The sequence below is a fragment of the Lampetra fluviatilis genome, chromosome 3 (assembly GCF_964198595.1).
Source record: "Lampetra fluviatilis chromosome 3, kcLamFluv1.1, whole genome shotgun sequence".
Classification (NCBI taxonomy): Eukaryota; Metazoa; Chordata; class Hyperoartia; order Petromyzontiformes; family Petromyzontidae; genus Lampetra; species Lampetra fluviatilis.
In genome coordinates this window covers 4,820,390-4,836,085 of record NC_136277.1, presented here as the reverse complement: position 1 = coordinate 4,836,085, position 15,696 = coordinate 4,820,390, and the positions used below count along the sequence as shown (strand labels likewise).

Below are 15,696 nucleotides of genomic sequence, written 5' to 3'. Positions count from 1 at the left end.
AAATATCGCATCAAACCGATTGCATCCTGTGATCAATTGTGTTAGAGATACGCACTCTGAATCGGAAAATAACAATAGCTCGAGCCAAACTGACTACCCTCTGTGAGATAATTGTTTTATATGCACTCTAAAAGGAAATGTCAAAGTAATTCTTGCCATACCTAAGATGCTAGGATTAAGAATATTTTTGAATGGGTTACGGGATACTGCGAGCTCGTATTAAAACGTACCGACCAATCTGTTATAAAGCAGTACAGTCAGAGAGACATATGGGAAGGGAGCTGTATCGATAACACGAACACACCTCGAGGGAAACTAAGTGACTGGATAAAATGTAACAAAGGCGAACACGATGCAAAAACTGCAGAGAAGGCAGGACAGGACTCATGCCTTCTCACACAGGCATACAGACAGGGATTGTGGAATGAGGAAAAATTTGGAAAGGAAACGGGAGAGAAATCGTCTCTAATAAACGAGGAAAAATGTCCTCACACCATCGTAAGGGAGGAGAAATCAGGGCTCGCGACACCAGCGAAACTCACAGACGTTGATTCACAGAATAAATATGGAAGTAACATTAAATCACACTCTTGGGTACGTGGACAGAGTCCAGGAACTGATCGCACAAAAGTTAAAGTAAAATCGCCAGGACATGGTACACTAAGGGCAGAGGCAAAAACTGAAGGGAAATGGCAACACGAGCGACACAGCACTGGGCGCGCACACAAAAAATGCACGCCACTTAAACACAAGCGACACAGCACAGACCAAAGTGACAGATTGCCTGATGATAACTTGTTTGATGATGACGCTGTCTTCAATCAACTTTCGGAATACCTATTCACCAGTAAAACCCTTAAGTTGATGGACAAGGCTCTAGTCAGAATTCCCGATTTTGACCCCCACAATAAGTCCATGGATATACATACACATATCGCGACAGTGGAAGAGGAGGCAATGATTAGAGGGCTGATGAGACGGGATGAAAAAGCGAGTTTGTTGAAACGAAGCTTACATAAAGATTCTATTCCATGGGTAAAGTCACTACCACACAAGGTTAGAAATGATTTTAAACAACTGAGCCTGGCAGTGATTCGGAAGTTTGGAGAATATTCGACACTCACTGAAGGGTTTTATGCTGTAAAATCGATGACCCAGGGCATGGACCAAGATCCACGTGACTACCTCGTACAATTTAAAAGAGCGTATTACGCAGGCGATGTGAATCAATACCACGAAGGAGATAAAATGTTCAAAATTATGTTTTTTGAATCCTTGAGCCCAGAGATTACAGAAAGGGTGAGAATGGTTTTGAATCCAGAAACCGCATCCTTACGCCGCATAGAGAGCAAGGCGTACATGGCATGGTTATACAGAGCTAAGAATCATAATTCGGATCCAGAATACAGGGAGAGGGATAAGGAACCCAGCCTCTCAGAGAGGAATAAAAATCACCGAGCAGTCCCACAATGCAGGACGGAGCAAACACGCACGCACACATGGCAAAATAACCCAGAGAGAGGTTGGCACGAGAATGAGAGCGGCACAAAGCCGAACATTCAGAGGAATCGCAGGAGGGGGAGGTTCAGAACAGAACCATATCAACACCCCATGCCGCGACACACGCAAGGTCAAAATTACCCACAAAATTGGCAAAGTAACAATCCAGGAGAAATTTGGCACCCAAATGGGAGAAACACTGGGCCAAAAATGTACGAGAATCGCAGGAGGGAGAGGTTCAGAGCAGAACCATATCAACACCCCATCCCACGACACACGCAAGGTTCAAATTACGCACAGAGATGGCAAGATAACCACCTAGCGGGAAGGTGTTACACAGACCGCGGAGGTATGGATACGAACATTCAGAGGAATCGCAGGATGGGAGGTCAAACACAATCGATCCAATTCCGACCAATTCCTCCACCGGCTATACCAGGAGGGAATAGAGGAATAACACAGAATGCGGTCCAAATACATGATGAACTACCCACAGTGAGCGCGAGCGAGCGGCCAACACGCGCCCCACCCCCCGAGGTGTTAAACCCGGAGCTCAATGGGAAATACAGGCAGGCTGCAAGTGACAGGGCGGGCAAAAACGTGGACAGTGCTCCCGTAAATGACGCGCGGATCGAATACAAGGACAGGGTTGCATTGAAGCGTGATCGGACAGTACAAAAACAGACAGCAGGGACACGCCCTGAGGAGCGCAGGCGTGAGCCTTTGAATGGAAAATATCCAAGGGAAACCAAAATTTATGTGGATCGGAGTGCTAAAATGGAGACGAATGTCCATGACGTATCGGGAATGGTGTTGAAATCCAACACACTCGTAAAAACAAAGAGGGCAACATTACGAGGGACAGAATTAAATCGACACACTGACTCGGCAAATGTGCATGTAATCGCAGAGGGAGCGAATGCCATTGATGACGGAGTACAGAAGTTGGTTGTGTGCGCGAATTCTGATTATGTGCAGCACAATTTTACACCACACACTCCCACGACGCGAGAGAGTGAGAGGGGAAATTACAAAAATGAACCGGAAAACCGTGATCGAATGATCAAAGTGATAAGTGGTAAACCAGACACTCGGAACTTGGTAAAAAGATTGCAAGGATGTAACAGGAGGAAAATAACGCAAAAATGCGTTCGAAACCGCTACCTAGCGTTTCCCAGGATTTAACAAAAACAAAAAAATTTATATCCGCCGGAGTTATGATGTATGAGAACCATGTAACTGATGATATCGATGTTTAACGTGTTGTTATCTTCTTTGCTTAATTCAAATGTAACCATGCTAAGCAAAAACAAAAATGAACATTCGTCGGAGTTATGATGTATGAGAATCAATGTAACTTGTGGTGTTGATGTTAAACGTTTTGTTGTATTTTCCTTGCTTATTTCAAATGTAACCTTGTTAAGATTGTGATACATATGCGCGCGCTTTGGAAGGAATGCGTTATGGATTAGTACCGATGTTTAACGTTGTGTTTTATTTCTTTTGCTTATTTCAAATGTAACCATGTTACGATTGTGATACATATGCGCGCGTCGTAAGAAATAACCGCCGAGAGTGAGGGCGGCTTATAGATTCATAACACAAAAAAAGGGCATTTACTTGGTTTGAAAATTCGCCAGTGGCCAAATCGACCCCTGATAATTTTCAAACGGGCGGATTGTTGTGTCTATACCCTTTTTTTTATTAAGAACAATTCAAAAAAAAAATTTTTTTTTTTTTTTTATCTATATATATACCTTTTTTAAAATTAATTAATGAAAACAACTCACTTCTCCTCACAAGAACACCAGGAATCCATGAAACATGGAGGGCGGTTAAAATGTTGAGAGTTCGGTCACAAAGAGGTCATGGACATCCAGATGGACAAAAGATGTATGGACTAGCCTCCCAAGACATCTGGAGATGTACAGATAAGGTGCAGAATAAATAACGGTTGAAACTTTGCGTTTTCTTAACGTTTTCCTTACCGAAAAGTAGAAACTTAACAAAGATAATTAACCAACAAACAATAATATTTTTTTTATTATTATATGTTTCCTACCTACACGACCTTCCAAAAAAAAAAAACTAAAGAGTACGAATTCCAGAAAGCTTAAGTGGAAACATAATTACGCTTAACCTCAGGACATTAAAATATAACTCAGAATAAACACCAATCTCTGGAGAACTAAACTTGGCGAAGCCAAAATAATAATGTGACGAGAATCATTACGAATATTCATTAAACATAGACGAATGATTACCACGATACTAAGACCGAAGGAACTCATAAAATATAATTCAAGAATAAATGTAACACACAGGACCACATAAATGTATTACAAACATCTCCTCAGCCACCTTTGTCTTCCAGCGGGGTCTGACGGGCAAGGAGGGAGCAAAAGGTCACAAGTGGGGGGGGGGGGGGGGGTGTCTGCTTCTTCTCGCTCTGTCTTGTTTGTTTTCTCTCGCAAGAGACGCGAAGAGAGGGGAGTCACGTTTTGAGTTAGGCACGGGCGCACACCGCGAAAGTGACAGTCTGGGTTGAGTCGTGCTCAGTCTCGCAACTCGGCTTGCGACGCGGTGTTGCGACGGGGCTCGCAAGAGAACGGAGGCGCGTCGTGCCTCGAGGAGAGATGGAACGACGAGACATCGTTAAAGTGACAGCCTGAGAGCAGTCTGTCCGAGTCGCGCTCAGTCTCGCAACTCGGCTTGCGACGCGGTGTTGCGACGGGGCTCGCAAGAGAAGTGGGGCGGTTGTGCCTCGAGAAGTGATGGAACGAGGAGGAGTCGTTCGAGTCGCAGAAGTCTGAGTTCAACCTGGGTCGGGGCTGGGTTTCAGCCGTGCTCCGGCTGGCGGAGCGTCGTGAGGACACGAAACACCGATGCCGATAGCCGGTGTCGCTTCTCGCAGAACGAAGTTAAGTGCGAGTGAAGCTGGCAGCTGCACGAACAAGGGAAGCACGGAGCAGAGAGAGTGACGAGTGACGACAAGCAATCAACCTATAAAAGGGCGGAGATCGCCAAGCGTCGACCAAGCGTGCAAAGCAGAGAGCGCGAAGCAGTGGAGAAAGCCTGGTCAAACGGCTGTGAGGAAGAGGACAGCACCATCGAATGCGCCGTGTGTTTGAGGGCACACCTACCAAAGACCAGTGTAAACAGACAAGACGTCACCGGGCGTCACCGAGCGTCGTGCCAACTCGTCATCCAGCAGTGGAGAGAGAAAGAGCGCAAGAGCAGCACGACTCGGACGTCACCGGGCGTCACCGAGCGTCGTGCCAACTCGTCATCCAGCAGTGGAGAGAGAGAGAGAGCGCAAGAGCAGCACGACTCGGACGTCACCGGGCGTCACCGAGCGTCGTGCCAACTCGTCATCTAGCAGTAGAGGGAGAGAGAGCGCAAGAGCAGCACGACTCGGACGTCACCGGGCGTCACCGAGCGTCGTGCCAACTCGTCATCCAGCAGTGGAGAGAGAGAGAGCGCAAGAGCAACACGACTCGGACGTCACCGGGCGTCACCGAGCGTCGTGCCAACTCGTCATCTAGCAGTAGAAAGAGAGAGAGCGCAAGAGCAGCACGACTCGGACGTCACAAGCAGAGACACGCAAGAGAGGCTCGCGGCGGCCACGCCCAACCCAGAGAAAACTTCTGGCCGCTGTTTGTATCCTCCTACACCACACAAGCTAACGACACAATTAATATTACGAGGGGACAACGCACACACAGCACGCACACGAATAAGACTTAAAAAAAATTATCTTTGCGTTTCAAAAAGGGTTGCCATTTCGAGGTGGTGCGTTCAATATCAACTGATCGTGCAAAGCAGTTGCTGCCGTCGAGTTACATGAATAAGAAATGTTTTAGTCATTCATTTTCGTTAACTGCATAATTTCGCCAATGAAGAAGTATTTTTAGTCATTCATTTTCGTTAATTGCATAATCGAGTTACATGAATTTATTGACGTATACCTGCTTTCGCATAAGAGAGTGTCATGTGCTTGTTTAGAATTAAAATTGCTCAACACCAACTGTTCGAGTGCTTCTTTCCAAGTCCATGCAAAACTGTCTTATTCATAAGAGCTGTATCCTGATGAGATCTGAACTGGTGACCTTAAATATCAGCAGCACGACTCGGACGTCACCGGGCGTCACCGAGCGTCGTGCCAACTCGTCATCCAGCAGTGGAGAGAGAGAGAGAGCGCAAGAGCAGCACGACTCGGACGTCACCGGGCGTCACCGAGCGTCGTGCCAACTCGTCATCTAGCAGTAGAGGGAGAGAGAGCGCAAGAGCAGCACGACTCGGACGTCACCGGGCGTCACCGAGCATCGTGCCAACTCGTCATCCAGCAGTGGAGAGAGAGAGAGCGCAAGAGCAACACGACTCGGACGTCACCGGGCGTCACCGAGCGTCGTGCCAACTCGTCATCTAGCAGTAGAAAGAGAGAGAGCGCAAGAGCAGCACGACTCGGACGTCACAAGCAGAGACACGCAAGAGAGGCTCGCGGCGGCCACGCCCAACCCAGAGAAAACTTCTGGCCGCTGTTTGTATCCTCCTACACCACACAAGCTAACGACACAATTAATATTACGAGGGGACAACGCACACACAGCACGCACACGAATAAGACTTAAAAAAAAAATTATCTTTGCGTTTCAAAAAGGGTTGCCATTTCGAGGTGGTGCGTTCAATATCAACTGATCGTGCAAAGCAGTTGCTGCCGTCGAGTTACATGAATAAGAAATGTTTTAGTCATTCATTTTCGTTAACTGCATAATTTCGCCAATGAAGAAGTATTTTTAGTCATTCATTTTCGTTAATTGCATAATCGAGTTACATGAATTTATTGACGTATACCTGCTTTCGCATAAGAGAGTGTCATGTGCTTGTTTAGAATTAAAATTGCTCAACACCAACTGTTCGAGTGCTTCTTTCCAAGTCCATGCAAAACTGTCTTATTCATAAGAGCTGTATCCTGATGAGATCTGAACTGGTGACCTTAAATATCAGCAGCACGACTCGGACGTCACCGGGCGTCACCGAGCGTCGTGCCAACTCGTCATCCAGCAGTGGAGAGAGAGAGAGAGCGCAAGAGCAGCACGACTCGGACGTCACTGGGCGTCACCGAGCGTCGTGCCAACTCGTCATCTAGCAGTAGAGGGAGAGAGAGCGCAAGAGCAGCACGACTCGGACGTCACCGGGCGTCACCGAGCATCGTGCCAACTCGTCATCCAGCAGTGGAGAGAGAGAGAGCGCAAGAGCAACACGACTCGGACGTCACCGGGCGTCACCGAGCGTCGTGCCAACTCGTCATCTAGCAGTAGAAAGAGAGAGAGCGCAAGAGCAGCACGACTCGGACGTCACAAGCAGAGACACGCAAGAGAGGCTCGCGGCGGCCACGCCCAACCCAGAGAAAACTTCTGGCCGCTGTTTGTATCCTCCTACACCACACAAGCTAACGACACAATTAATATTACGAGGGGACAACGCACACACAGCACGCACACGAATAAGACTTAAAAAAAAAATTATCTTTGCGTTTCAAAAAGGGTTGCCATTTCGAGGTGGTGCGTTCAATATCAACTGATCGTGCAAAGCAGTTGCTGCCGTCGAGTTACATGAATAAGAAATGTTTTAGTCATTCATTTTCGTTAACTGCATAATTTCGCCAATGAAGAAGTATTTTTAGTCATTCATTTTCGTTAATTGCATAATCGAGTTACATGAATTTATTGACGTATACCTGCTTTCGCATAAGAGAGTGTCATGTGCTTGTTTAGAATTAAAATTGCTCAACACCAACTGTTCGAGTGCTTCTTTCCAAGTCCATGCAAAACTGTCTTATTCATAAGAGCTGTATCCTGATGAGATCTGAACTGGTGACCTTAAATATCAGCAGCACGACTCGGACGTCACCGGGCGTCACCGAGCGTCGTGCCAACTCGTCATCCAGCAGTGGAGAGAGAGAGAGAGCGCAAGAGCAGCACGACTCGGACGTCACCGGGCGTCACCGAGCGTCGTGCCAACTCGTCATCTAGCAGTAGAGGGAGAGAGAGCGCAAGAGCAGCACGACTCGGACGTCACCGGGCGTCACCGAGCATCGTGCCAACTCGTCATCCAGCAGTGGAGAGAGAGAGAGCGCAAGAGCAACACGACTCGGACGTCACCGGGCGTCACCGAGCGTCGTGCCAACTCGTCATCTAGCAGTAGAAAGAGAGAGAGCGCAAGAGCAGCACGACTCGGACGTCACAAGCAGAGACACGCAAGAGAGGCTCGCGGCGGCCACGCCCAACCCAGAGAAAACTTCTGGCCGCTGTTTGTATCCTCCTACACCACACAAGCTAACGACACAATTAATATTACGAGGGGACAACGCACACACAGCACGCACACGAATAAGACTTAAAAAAAAAATTATCTTTGCGTTTCAAAAAGGGTTGCCATTTCGAGGTGGTGCGTTCAATATCAACTGATCGTGCAAAGCAGTTGCTGCCGTCGAGTTACATGAATAAGAAATGTTTTAGTCATTCATTTTCGTTAACTGCATAATTTCGCCAATGAAGAAGTATTTTTAGTCATTCATTTTCGTTAATTGCATAATCGAGTTACATGAATTTATTGACGTATACCTGCTTTCGCATAAGAGAGTGTCATGTGCTTGTTTAGAATTAAAATTGCTCAACACCAACTGTTCGAGTGCTTCTTTCCAAGTCCATGCAAAACTGTCTTATTCATAAGAGCTGTATCCTGATGAGATCTGAACTGGTGACCTTAAATATCATAACACACACTAGGATAATCGGTAAACGTTTAATCGATGATAATCGTGTTATCCTGATTGACAACTCTGGATAAACGAAGCTGAGCCTAATTATCACAACTGCACACATTAACATCATCAAAAGCATCCGCATAAATTACTACAATTATATCAGCGATTATCATAATTTATGCATATAATTACACGCATCATCATAATTTATGCATATTAATACACACATTAACATAATTAATGCGATTTGCGCATTTTTCGGAAAATTATTAATTTTTATTATTTTCATCAAAGATTTATAACTCCAACACATACAACACATGTCATTGAGGAATAGACATCAACATGCCCTCTGTGCCAGTGCTGAGTTAAAGAATCGGCAGAGGTGTTCCAGGACCTGCATTGTAACCAGCATTTGTGCTGTTTTTAAAAAAATATTTCCTTAAACCTCTGTTTCTTTACATTTTGTAGTGAATACTGATGCTTTTTCAAGCATATATCATGTTTGCATTTGTAGTTTTAATGTCATTTGAATTGTAGTTGTATTCACAAACCACAAACTGCATGTTAATTTCTACTTGTGCGTGGTGATGTAGGTTTTATAGTGAGTGGTTATGGACTTTTTAAGTTTTTGTCACACTGTAACACAGAGGCTAAAAACCTGTTGGCTACATACGACGCAAAAGAACTTCAACATACATACAACTGCATGCACTGGAAAGGTCAAACATGTAAACACATGTAAATTATTAAGTATTGTGCTTTCTGGCAGATGACTGTGATGTGGAGACCATCACTCGGGCAGTGCAGGAGTTTGGGAACAAAACCTGTGTCCATTTCAAAATGTACAGCATGGAGAAGGACTTCATTCACATCCAAGCACTGGATGGGTGAGAGTTGCTCACATTCAACATTTAAAACAATACCACAAGTATAGGATAGATAGGAAATCACATCCATTCTCCTCTACACTCTCAGCCATGTTCGGTATGCGGAGACAGCCAACAGCCTTGTTGGCTTGGATTCACGATGACCGTGCTCCCGGGTTGATATCACACGGCTCTGCTAAGCTGAGCTGACCGAAGACCTAGCCCTACCCGTTGCAGTAAGCAGCACATGCTGGGATAGATCTCTCACCTCACTGGGTAGGTGTATTTTTAATAACATGTGAAAACTTAGAAACATATCTACTTGTGCTCAAAGTATCCCAGGTTGAGCAGCACGAAAATTACGTTTTTGTCAGAGTTTGTGTTCAACGACCGCATCCTAATCGCCACCCTGCGACTTCACTGAGATCCCTGCTTGGGTTGGTCGCGGAGTCGCGTCAGTCACTTGAGGGAGGCTTTTATCTGAAGGGTGTTAGGAGCCAGGGGCACCAGGGTCAAAGCAGGATAGACGACACCCTGCCCAGTTCGTTCAGTTCTGGCCTAGCTGAAGACCCAGCTTGCCTCTGGTCTGTAATTAACTCAGCATGAATACTAGATTTGAAGCTTTCGTGACTGCAAGGATTCATATTCTTAGGTTTTTTCGGTAAAGTCACGTAGGTAAAAAATTTAAATTAATAAAAGTAAAATAAAACAAAATAAAAATCACGACGTTTCGGAGGCAACACAAGCCTCCGTCTTCAGGTGGAGCCGTCACAGCCACGACAGCTGTATCAAGTAAATGAGAGATTACAAAAAATACCACCCCGTATATATAATGGTTGAGGGGGGAAGGGCCAGGAACGTCACACTTTTTATTAATATGGTAAGGTGAGGCTTAAGACTAAGAATAAACTGCATAACAAAAGACTGAGCTTTTGTTATGGAGAGGTGCGGTTTGTAACTAACGCCTAGCCTACATAACAAAAGTGTGAAAAAAGAAAGCAAGTAAAACTAAAACTGGTAAAACAAACTGGCTGTCTATCAGTAACCTGTAATAGTTGTCTGTCAAATAAGATGGTCCAAATAAGTGTAGTTAAATCCTTTTTGCATGGTTAATCACATCTTTCCAATGATTACTCAGTTTGTAACCCTCATCACGGTTGAAATTATGTCTGTGTTTGAATATCTGTATGGCTTCGCGTACAAACCTTTGATGGCAGCCAGGAGGCCTGCAGAGCACCCCGGTCTCGGAAAAAACAATTTCATGAGAGCCCACAGAGTTGTAGCAATGATCGGCAACGGCCGAAGAATCAGTTCTGCCGTGTTTCAGATCTGACTTGTGCTCGCGGACACGATCAGAAACATGACGTCTCGTTTCTCCAATGCAGCAATCACCACAACTGCAATCCAGTCTGTAGACTCCAGGATACCGCAAGTCAGGAACGACATCCTCCACAGATGGAATCAGATCACGGATTTTATGCACTGTACTGAATCGGACTTGGAGCCTATGTTTGTTTAGAATTTTGGAGATCTTCCTGGTCACGCCTGCTATGTATGGCAACGTGACAGTTTTGGTCGGAGTTTCATGTGGCTGCCTCTGTATGGTGGGAGAAACAGCCTGGCGTATGGTGCGGTCAGAGCATCCGTTCATCCTGAGGGCCCGATGTACATGTCTTAACTCACCGGCCAGGTGGTGTTGGTCAGAAATGCCACTCCGACCAAAACTGTCACGTTGCCAAACATAGCAGGCGTGACCAGGAAGATCTCCAAAATTCTAAACAAACATAGGATCCAAGTCCAATTCAGTACAGTGCATATAATCCGTGATCTGATTCCATCTGTGGAGGATGTTGTTCCTGACTTGCGGTATCCTGGAGTCTACAGAATGGGTTGCAGTTGTGGTGATTGCTGCATTGGAGAAACGAGACGTCATGTTTCTGATCGTGTACGCGAGCACAAGTCAGATCTGAAACACGGCAGAACTGATTCTTCGGCCGTTGCCGATCATTGCTACAACTCTGTGGGCTCTCATGAAATTGTCTTTTCCGAGACCGGGGTGCTCTGCAGGCCTCCTGGCTGCCATCAAAGGTTTGTACGCGAAGCCATACAGATATACAAACACAGACATAATTTCAACCGTGATGAGGGTTACAAACTGAGTAATCATTGGAAAGATGTGATTAACCATGCAAAAAGGATTTAACTACACTTATTGGACCATCTTATTTGACAGACAACTACTACAGGTTACTGATAGACAGCCAGTTTGTTTTACCAGTTTTAGTTTTACTTGCTTTCTTTTTTCACACTTTTGTTATGTAGGCTAGGCGTTAGTTACAAACCGCACCTCTCCATAACAAAAGCTCAGTCTTTTGTTATGCAGTCTATTCTTAGTCTTAAGCCTCACCTTACCATATTAATAAAAAGTGTGCCGTTCCTGGCCCTTCCCCCCTCAACCATTATATATACGGGGTGGTATTTTTTGTAATCTCTGATTTACTTGATACAGCTGTCGTGGCTGTGACGGTTCCACCTGAAGACGGAGGCTTGTGTTGCCTCTGAAACGTCGTGATTTTTATTTATTTTTATTTTACTTTTATTAATTAAAATTTTTTACCTACGTGACTTTACCGAAAAAACCTAAGAATATCATCATGAATACACGAGATTCGAGGCAGTCATGTCCAAGTCATTGTTCTTGTTCTGCTACTTGTTATGGTGGTGGAGTTTTTTATACTTACAAGGTGAAATATATTTGACATGGTCAAAAGTATAAACTAAAATGTTCAACTTATACTATGTAAGGTTGGGTGGAAATTTATATTATTTAGTGATCCTGTATTGGTAGTGGCGCACAAGAACACATTCATGAATAACACTGCCTTAATTGAAAACTATATAATGGGTGACTTTTGGGCAATGACCCTTTTTTATGGCATATAGAGAGGCCAGAGGGATAGGGTGAATACAAGTTGGAGACCGCACTATACACCATGTGGCCTGATAGGAATTAATGTAAATTTCAGTTATGTAATGAAAATATCAATACATCATTTATAAAACGTTCCCAGAATATGGCAGGTAAAACGTAATAGTGGACTTGATCGTGCATTAAACATCTTATGCATGGGATATATTAAATGTTTTCATTTGTATTATAGCAATAGATCATGGTCTAAAGTACCACTTTAAATAAAGTAAAATTACACTTTAATCCATCAGCCTATGAGCTTCTAGACAAATATTTTAGAGCAGCAAGAGTTTAGGCAGGCAGATGCAACATCCTGAGTCTCATCAGCAGTGTGGCATTCTGAACAAATGTTGCTAGATGGTCTGATATCATCATCGACAGCCTTGTACACAATGCACCGTTAAACAATAAGACATGTAAAATGTTTATACTTCACTGAATGGGAACCACAGTTTTGTAGAGGACTCATGTTTATCATCACATCAGTAAACTTGGTAACATTTGTTTAACAGGCCCCACCCTGTTGATGAGATGATGAACCCAAAACCATTCCAGAATGTGCATGAAAATGCTGCTGGGAGCATTAGTACAAAAATCCCGTTGGCCGATAGACCAAAAACATCTCATGATATGTTTCCTTGGTGAGACAGATCGTTGTTTCATCGATTATAAAGTGGCTGGAAATGTCTCTATTTTGAACTTATTGCGGTGCATATTTTGCATCATCTGAAACCCTTGTATTGCTACATATTTTCCCGTATAACTCGGATTAGCTTATTTCAACGAGTAGATTCTTCACGCAGACTCTTTTAAATAAACACGTTGACTCATTCAAGCCAATGTTGCTCATATCAATAACGAGGTAATGTGATTTTCCATGTTTCAGGCCTCTTAGTAAGAGCTGGTCACTGCTGGGGAAGCAGGGGGGGGAGCAGCCGCTGTCTCTAGAGCCCGGGAAGGTGACCAAGGGCGTCGTGCTGCACGAGTTGATGCACGCGCTCGGCTTCCACCACGAACACTGCCGCAGCGACCGCGATGACTACGTCTTTGTTCTGAGTGACAACGTCAAGCCCGGTATATAGCACAAGTGTGCACGCACTCAATTCTGTTTATTATTGTGTATAGAAATGTGTTCAGGAGCTTAATACCAATGTCAAGTGCTACCAGCCCTGAGAGCACTTCAGGAGAAAGTTTGTGTAGTTTTGCTATTCCTCCCTTGTAGGAGTGCATACTGCAGTGGTTTCCTATATGGTCCATAGTTTTGGTTGCATGACTTCAATCACATTCTGGCTTGTCATTCGCTCTCCATTTATAAAGGATATGTGTATGTCGGACTGTTGATGTCCTGATGTAGTCAATAATACACGTGTCTTCGAGCAATGTCAAAGCCAGAAAGTGCGATGTTTGGGTCTCGAATTAGGTGTTTATTGTGGAAGTCCACGTTGATCCTCTCTGTTCACCAGCTTCCGTCTGGTTCTGGGTGAGATTCTAAGTTGGTGACATCGTGATCCTAGAAGGGGCATCGGGACTTGAGTCTGTGGTGAGGAACATTGTTGAGGTCGTGGTTGATGGTCAGGTTGTCGTTGGCAAAATGTGTTCTTTTTCAGAATGGAAATGCCAAATGGTGAAAATTGAATCAAATCCTCAGGATTTGTCAGCGCCTTATGACTACAACTCCATTCTTCACTACAGCATGTATGTATGCACCCGCACATAAGCGCACCACCGCACATCCACATTTACATCTGCGCCCACACAATAGTGCTCTTGCATTGCACGCATAATCCATACTTTCACTGTGCACATGCATGTCTTTGTATGTATGGATTGTTCTGCTATATAAACCGTAATATGCCATGAAATTCCACACCCACCTAATGACCAGACTCCGCCAGCCCCGATGTTGCACTCCTCAATCTGATGCTGGATCCCCTCCTTGAATTGAGCTGCGAATCTGAATGCAGTCTCCACACCCTTCAGTCGCTCACTCTGAGTCCCCTTCCCCATGTTGCTTATACAGTGATGCCCCTTATCCATTTGCCCAATGACAGTCCCCCTGCCTAATAAGTAATTGAAACTTCATAACCATTGATTCACCTTGTATGCTTTTGTTATTCTATTTAATAAGAGCCTAACTTCCGCTCGCTTAAATTGCTTGCTTTTCCATTCACTATTTAACTGGAGACTCACTCACTATCTTAAATGGAAAACTCTACCAAACCCCTTCACCAGAGCCTCACACCCATTGTTTCTGTGATTGCCATTAACCTGGTGTTCTGCTCAACCTGAATCTCGGACTTTGTCTATTAGCTTATCAACAAGTTTGTCTAATATTAGAAACTATGTTATATTTGGCTGACAAGGATGGGCATTCACGCACCTCGTAACACATTCAGTGACCCTAATACACACAAGTATACAGTCTCTCTCGGCGTGGCCTAGCTCCGCCTTTAACCACGCCCCCTTCAGGAACTATCCAGAAGATTCCCGGCTACACTTCCCGTGTTCCCTCGGTCACCTTGGCCCCACATTCCTCACCCTGACCCATCATGTTGCTTCACCCGAGGCCAGGGTGACTCGTCCTCATATGCCCCCTTCTGCCAGCAGCCCGCACCACGCTCCCCAGTTACCAATCATGTGGCATTCACTCACTGTGCTGGCGGAGTGGCTGCTATCCCCTACTCTTGTCGGTAGGACTCATCAGCCTCTCTCTGCAAGCACCCAGTACCACGCACCCTAGTGCTTGCCTCTACACCCATATTTCCTCATTCTACTGTACTTAGCGCTACACATATATGAGTACCTGTGTTTGTTCGTGTTCAGGACGGCGGGCTCGGTGGATGAGCGCAACCCGACCATCATCCCCAAGAACCCGCTCCTCATGCTGCACATGGGGCATGGCAATTCCCTGAGCCCCTGCGACGTGGCCAAGGTGCAGAAGCTGTACGGATACGAGGTGGCAGCTCAGACGCCTCCACCACCGTTGGAGAGACCCTCTGCTCCAGGTGCATTACTTATAATTAATTTTAAGGCGAAGGTTTTATCATTGTCATCTGGGACAATTAAAGATGTATTTTAAATAAATTACGCTACCCCTTTCCAACAGTTTCCAATGCAGCGTGACTACTTGAGAGAGCGGTTTGAAATTATTTTGCATAATATTTATACCAACTGGAGGCTATTCAGTGCTGCCTGAGTTAGTCCACAAAAGCAATGCGTATGTCTGTGTTTTATAGATCAAATAGGTCACTGAGTTGCTGTTAAAATGAGCATTGATGTGGTGCTCATCTCCAGTGTACAGCTCTTAGCCAGTGGTGGACATCCTTAATTCCCTAGCACAACCACCCTGGACTTCTCCACAAAATGGTACCTCATTTATTAACTGGAAAGATAATGGGCCGAGTCATCCATCACCCAGGATTTGAACTTGTAACTTTCCGATTGCAAGCCGCTGGCTGGCTTCATATAGGAGGACTACTGAATATTTTGAGAAAATATATATATAATAGCAGACCCAGATGCAGGTGACTTGATTATAACACCAAGAATATCTGAATATTCTTTGAAGATGCCTCTTGTTTTGTTCT

General features: G+C 45.0%; 1 protein-coding gene across 1 annotated transcript in view; it reads left to right on the top strand.

Moving 5' to 3' along the window:
- LOC144948025 (uncharacterized) overlaps positions 1-15,696 on the top strand; it is a 71,974-nt gene that overhangs the window by 24,855 nt on the left and 31,423 nt on the right. Inside the window, exons 6-9 of the mRNA XM_078877456.1 lie at positions 9,042-9,159; positions 12,996-13,183; positions 13,717-13,804; positions 14,933-15,114. Of these exons, the coding sequence (XP_078733582.1) occupies positions 9,042-9,159; positions 12,996-13,183; positions 13,717-13,804; positions 14,933-15,114 (576 nt within the window). The remainder of the gene's footprint in view (positions 1-9,041; positions 9,160-12,995; positions 13,184-13,716; positions 13,805-14,932; positions 15,115-15,696) is intronic.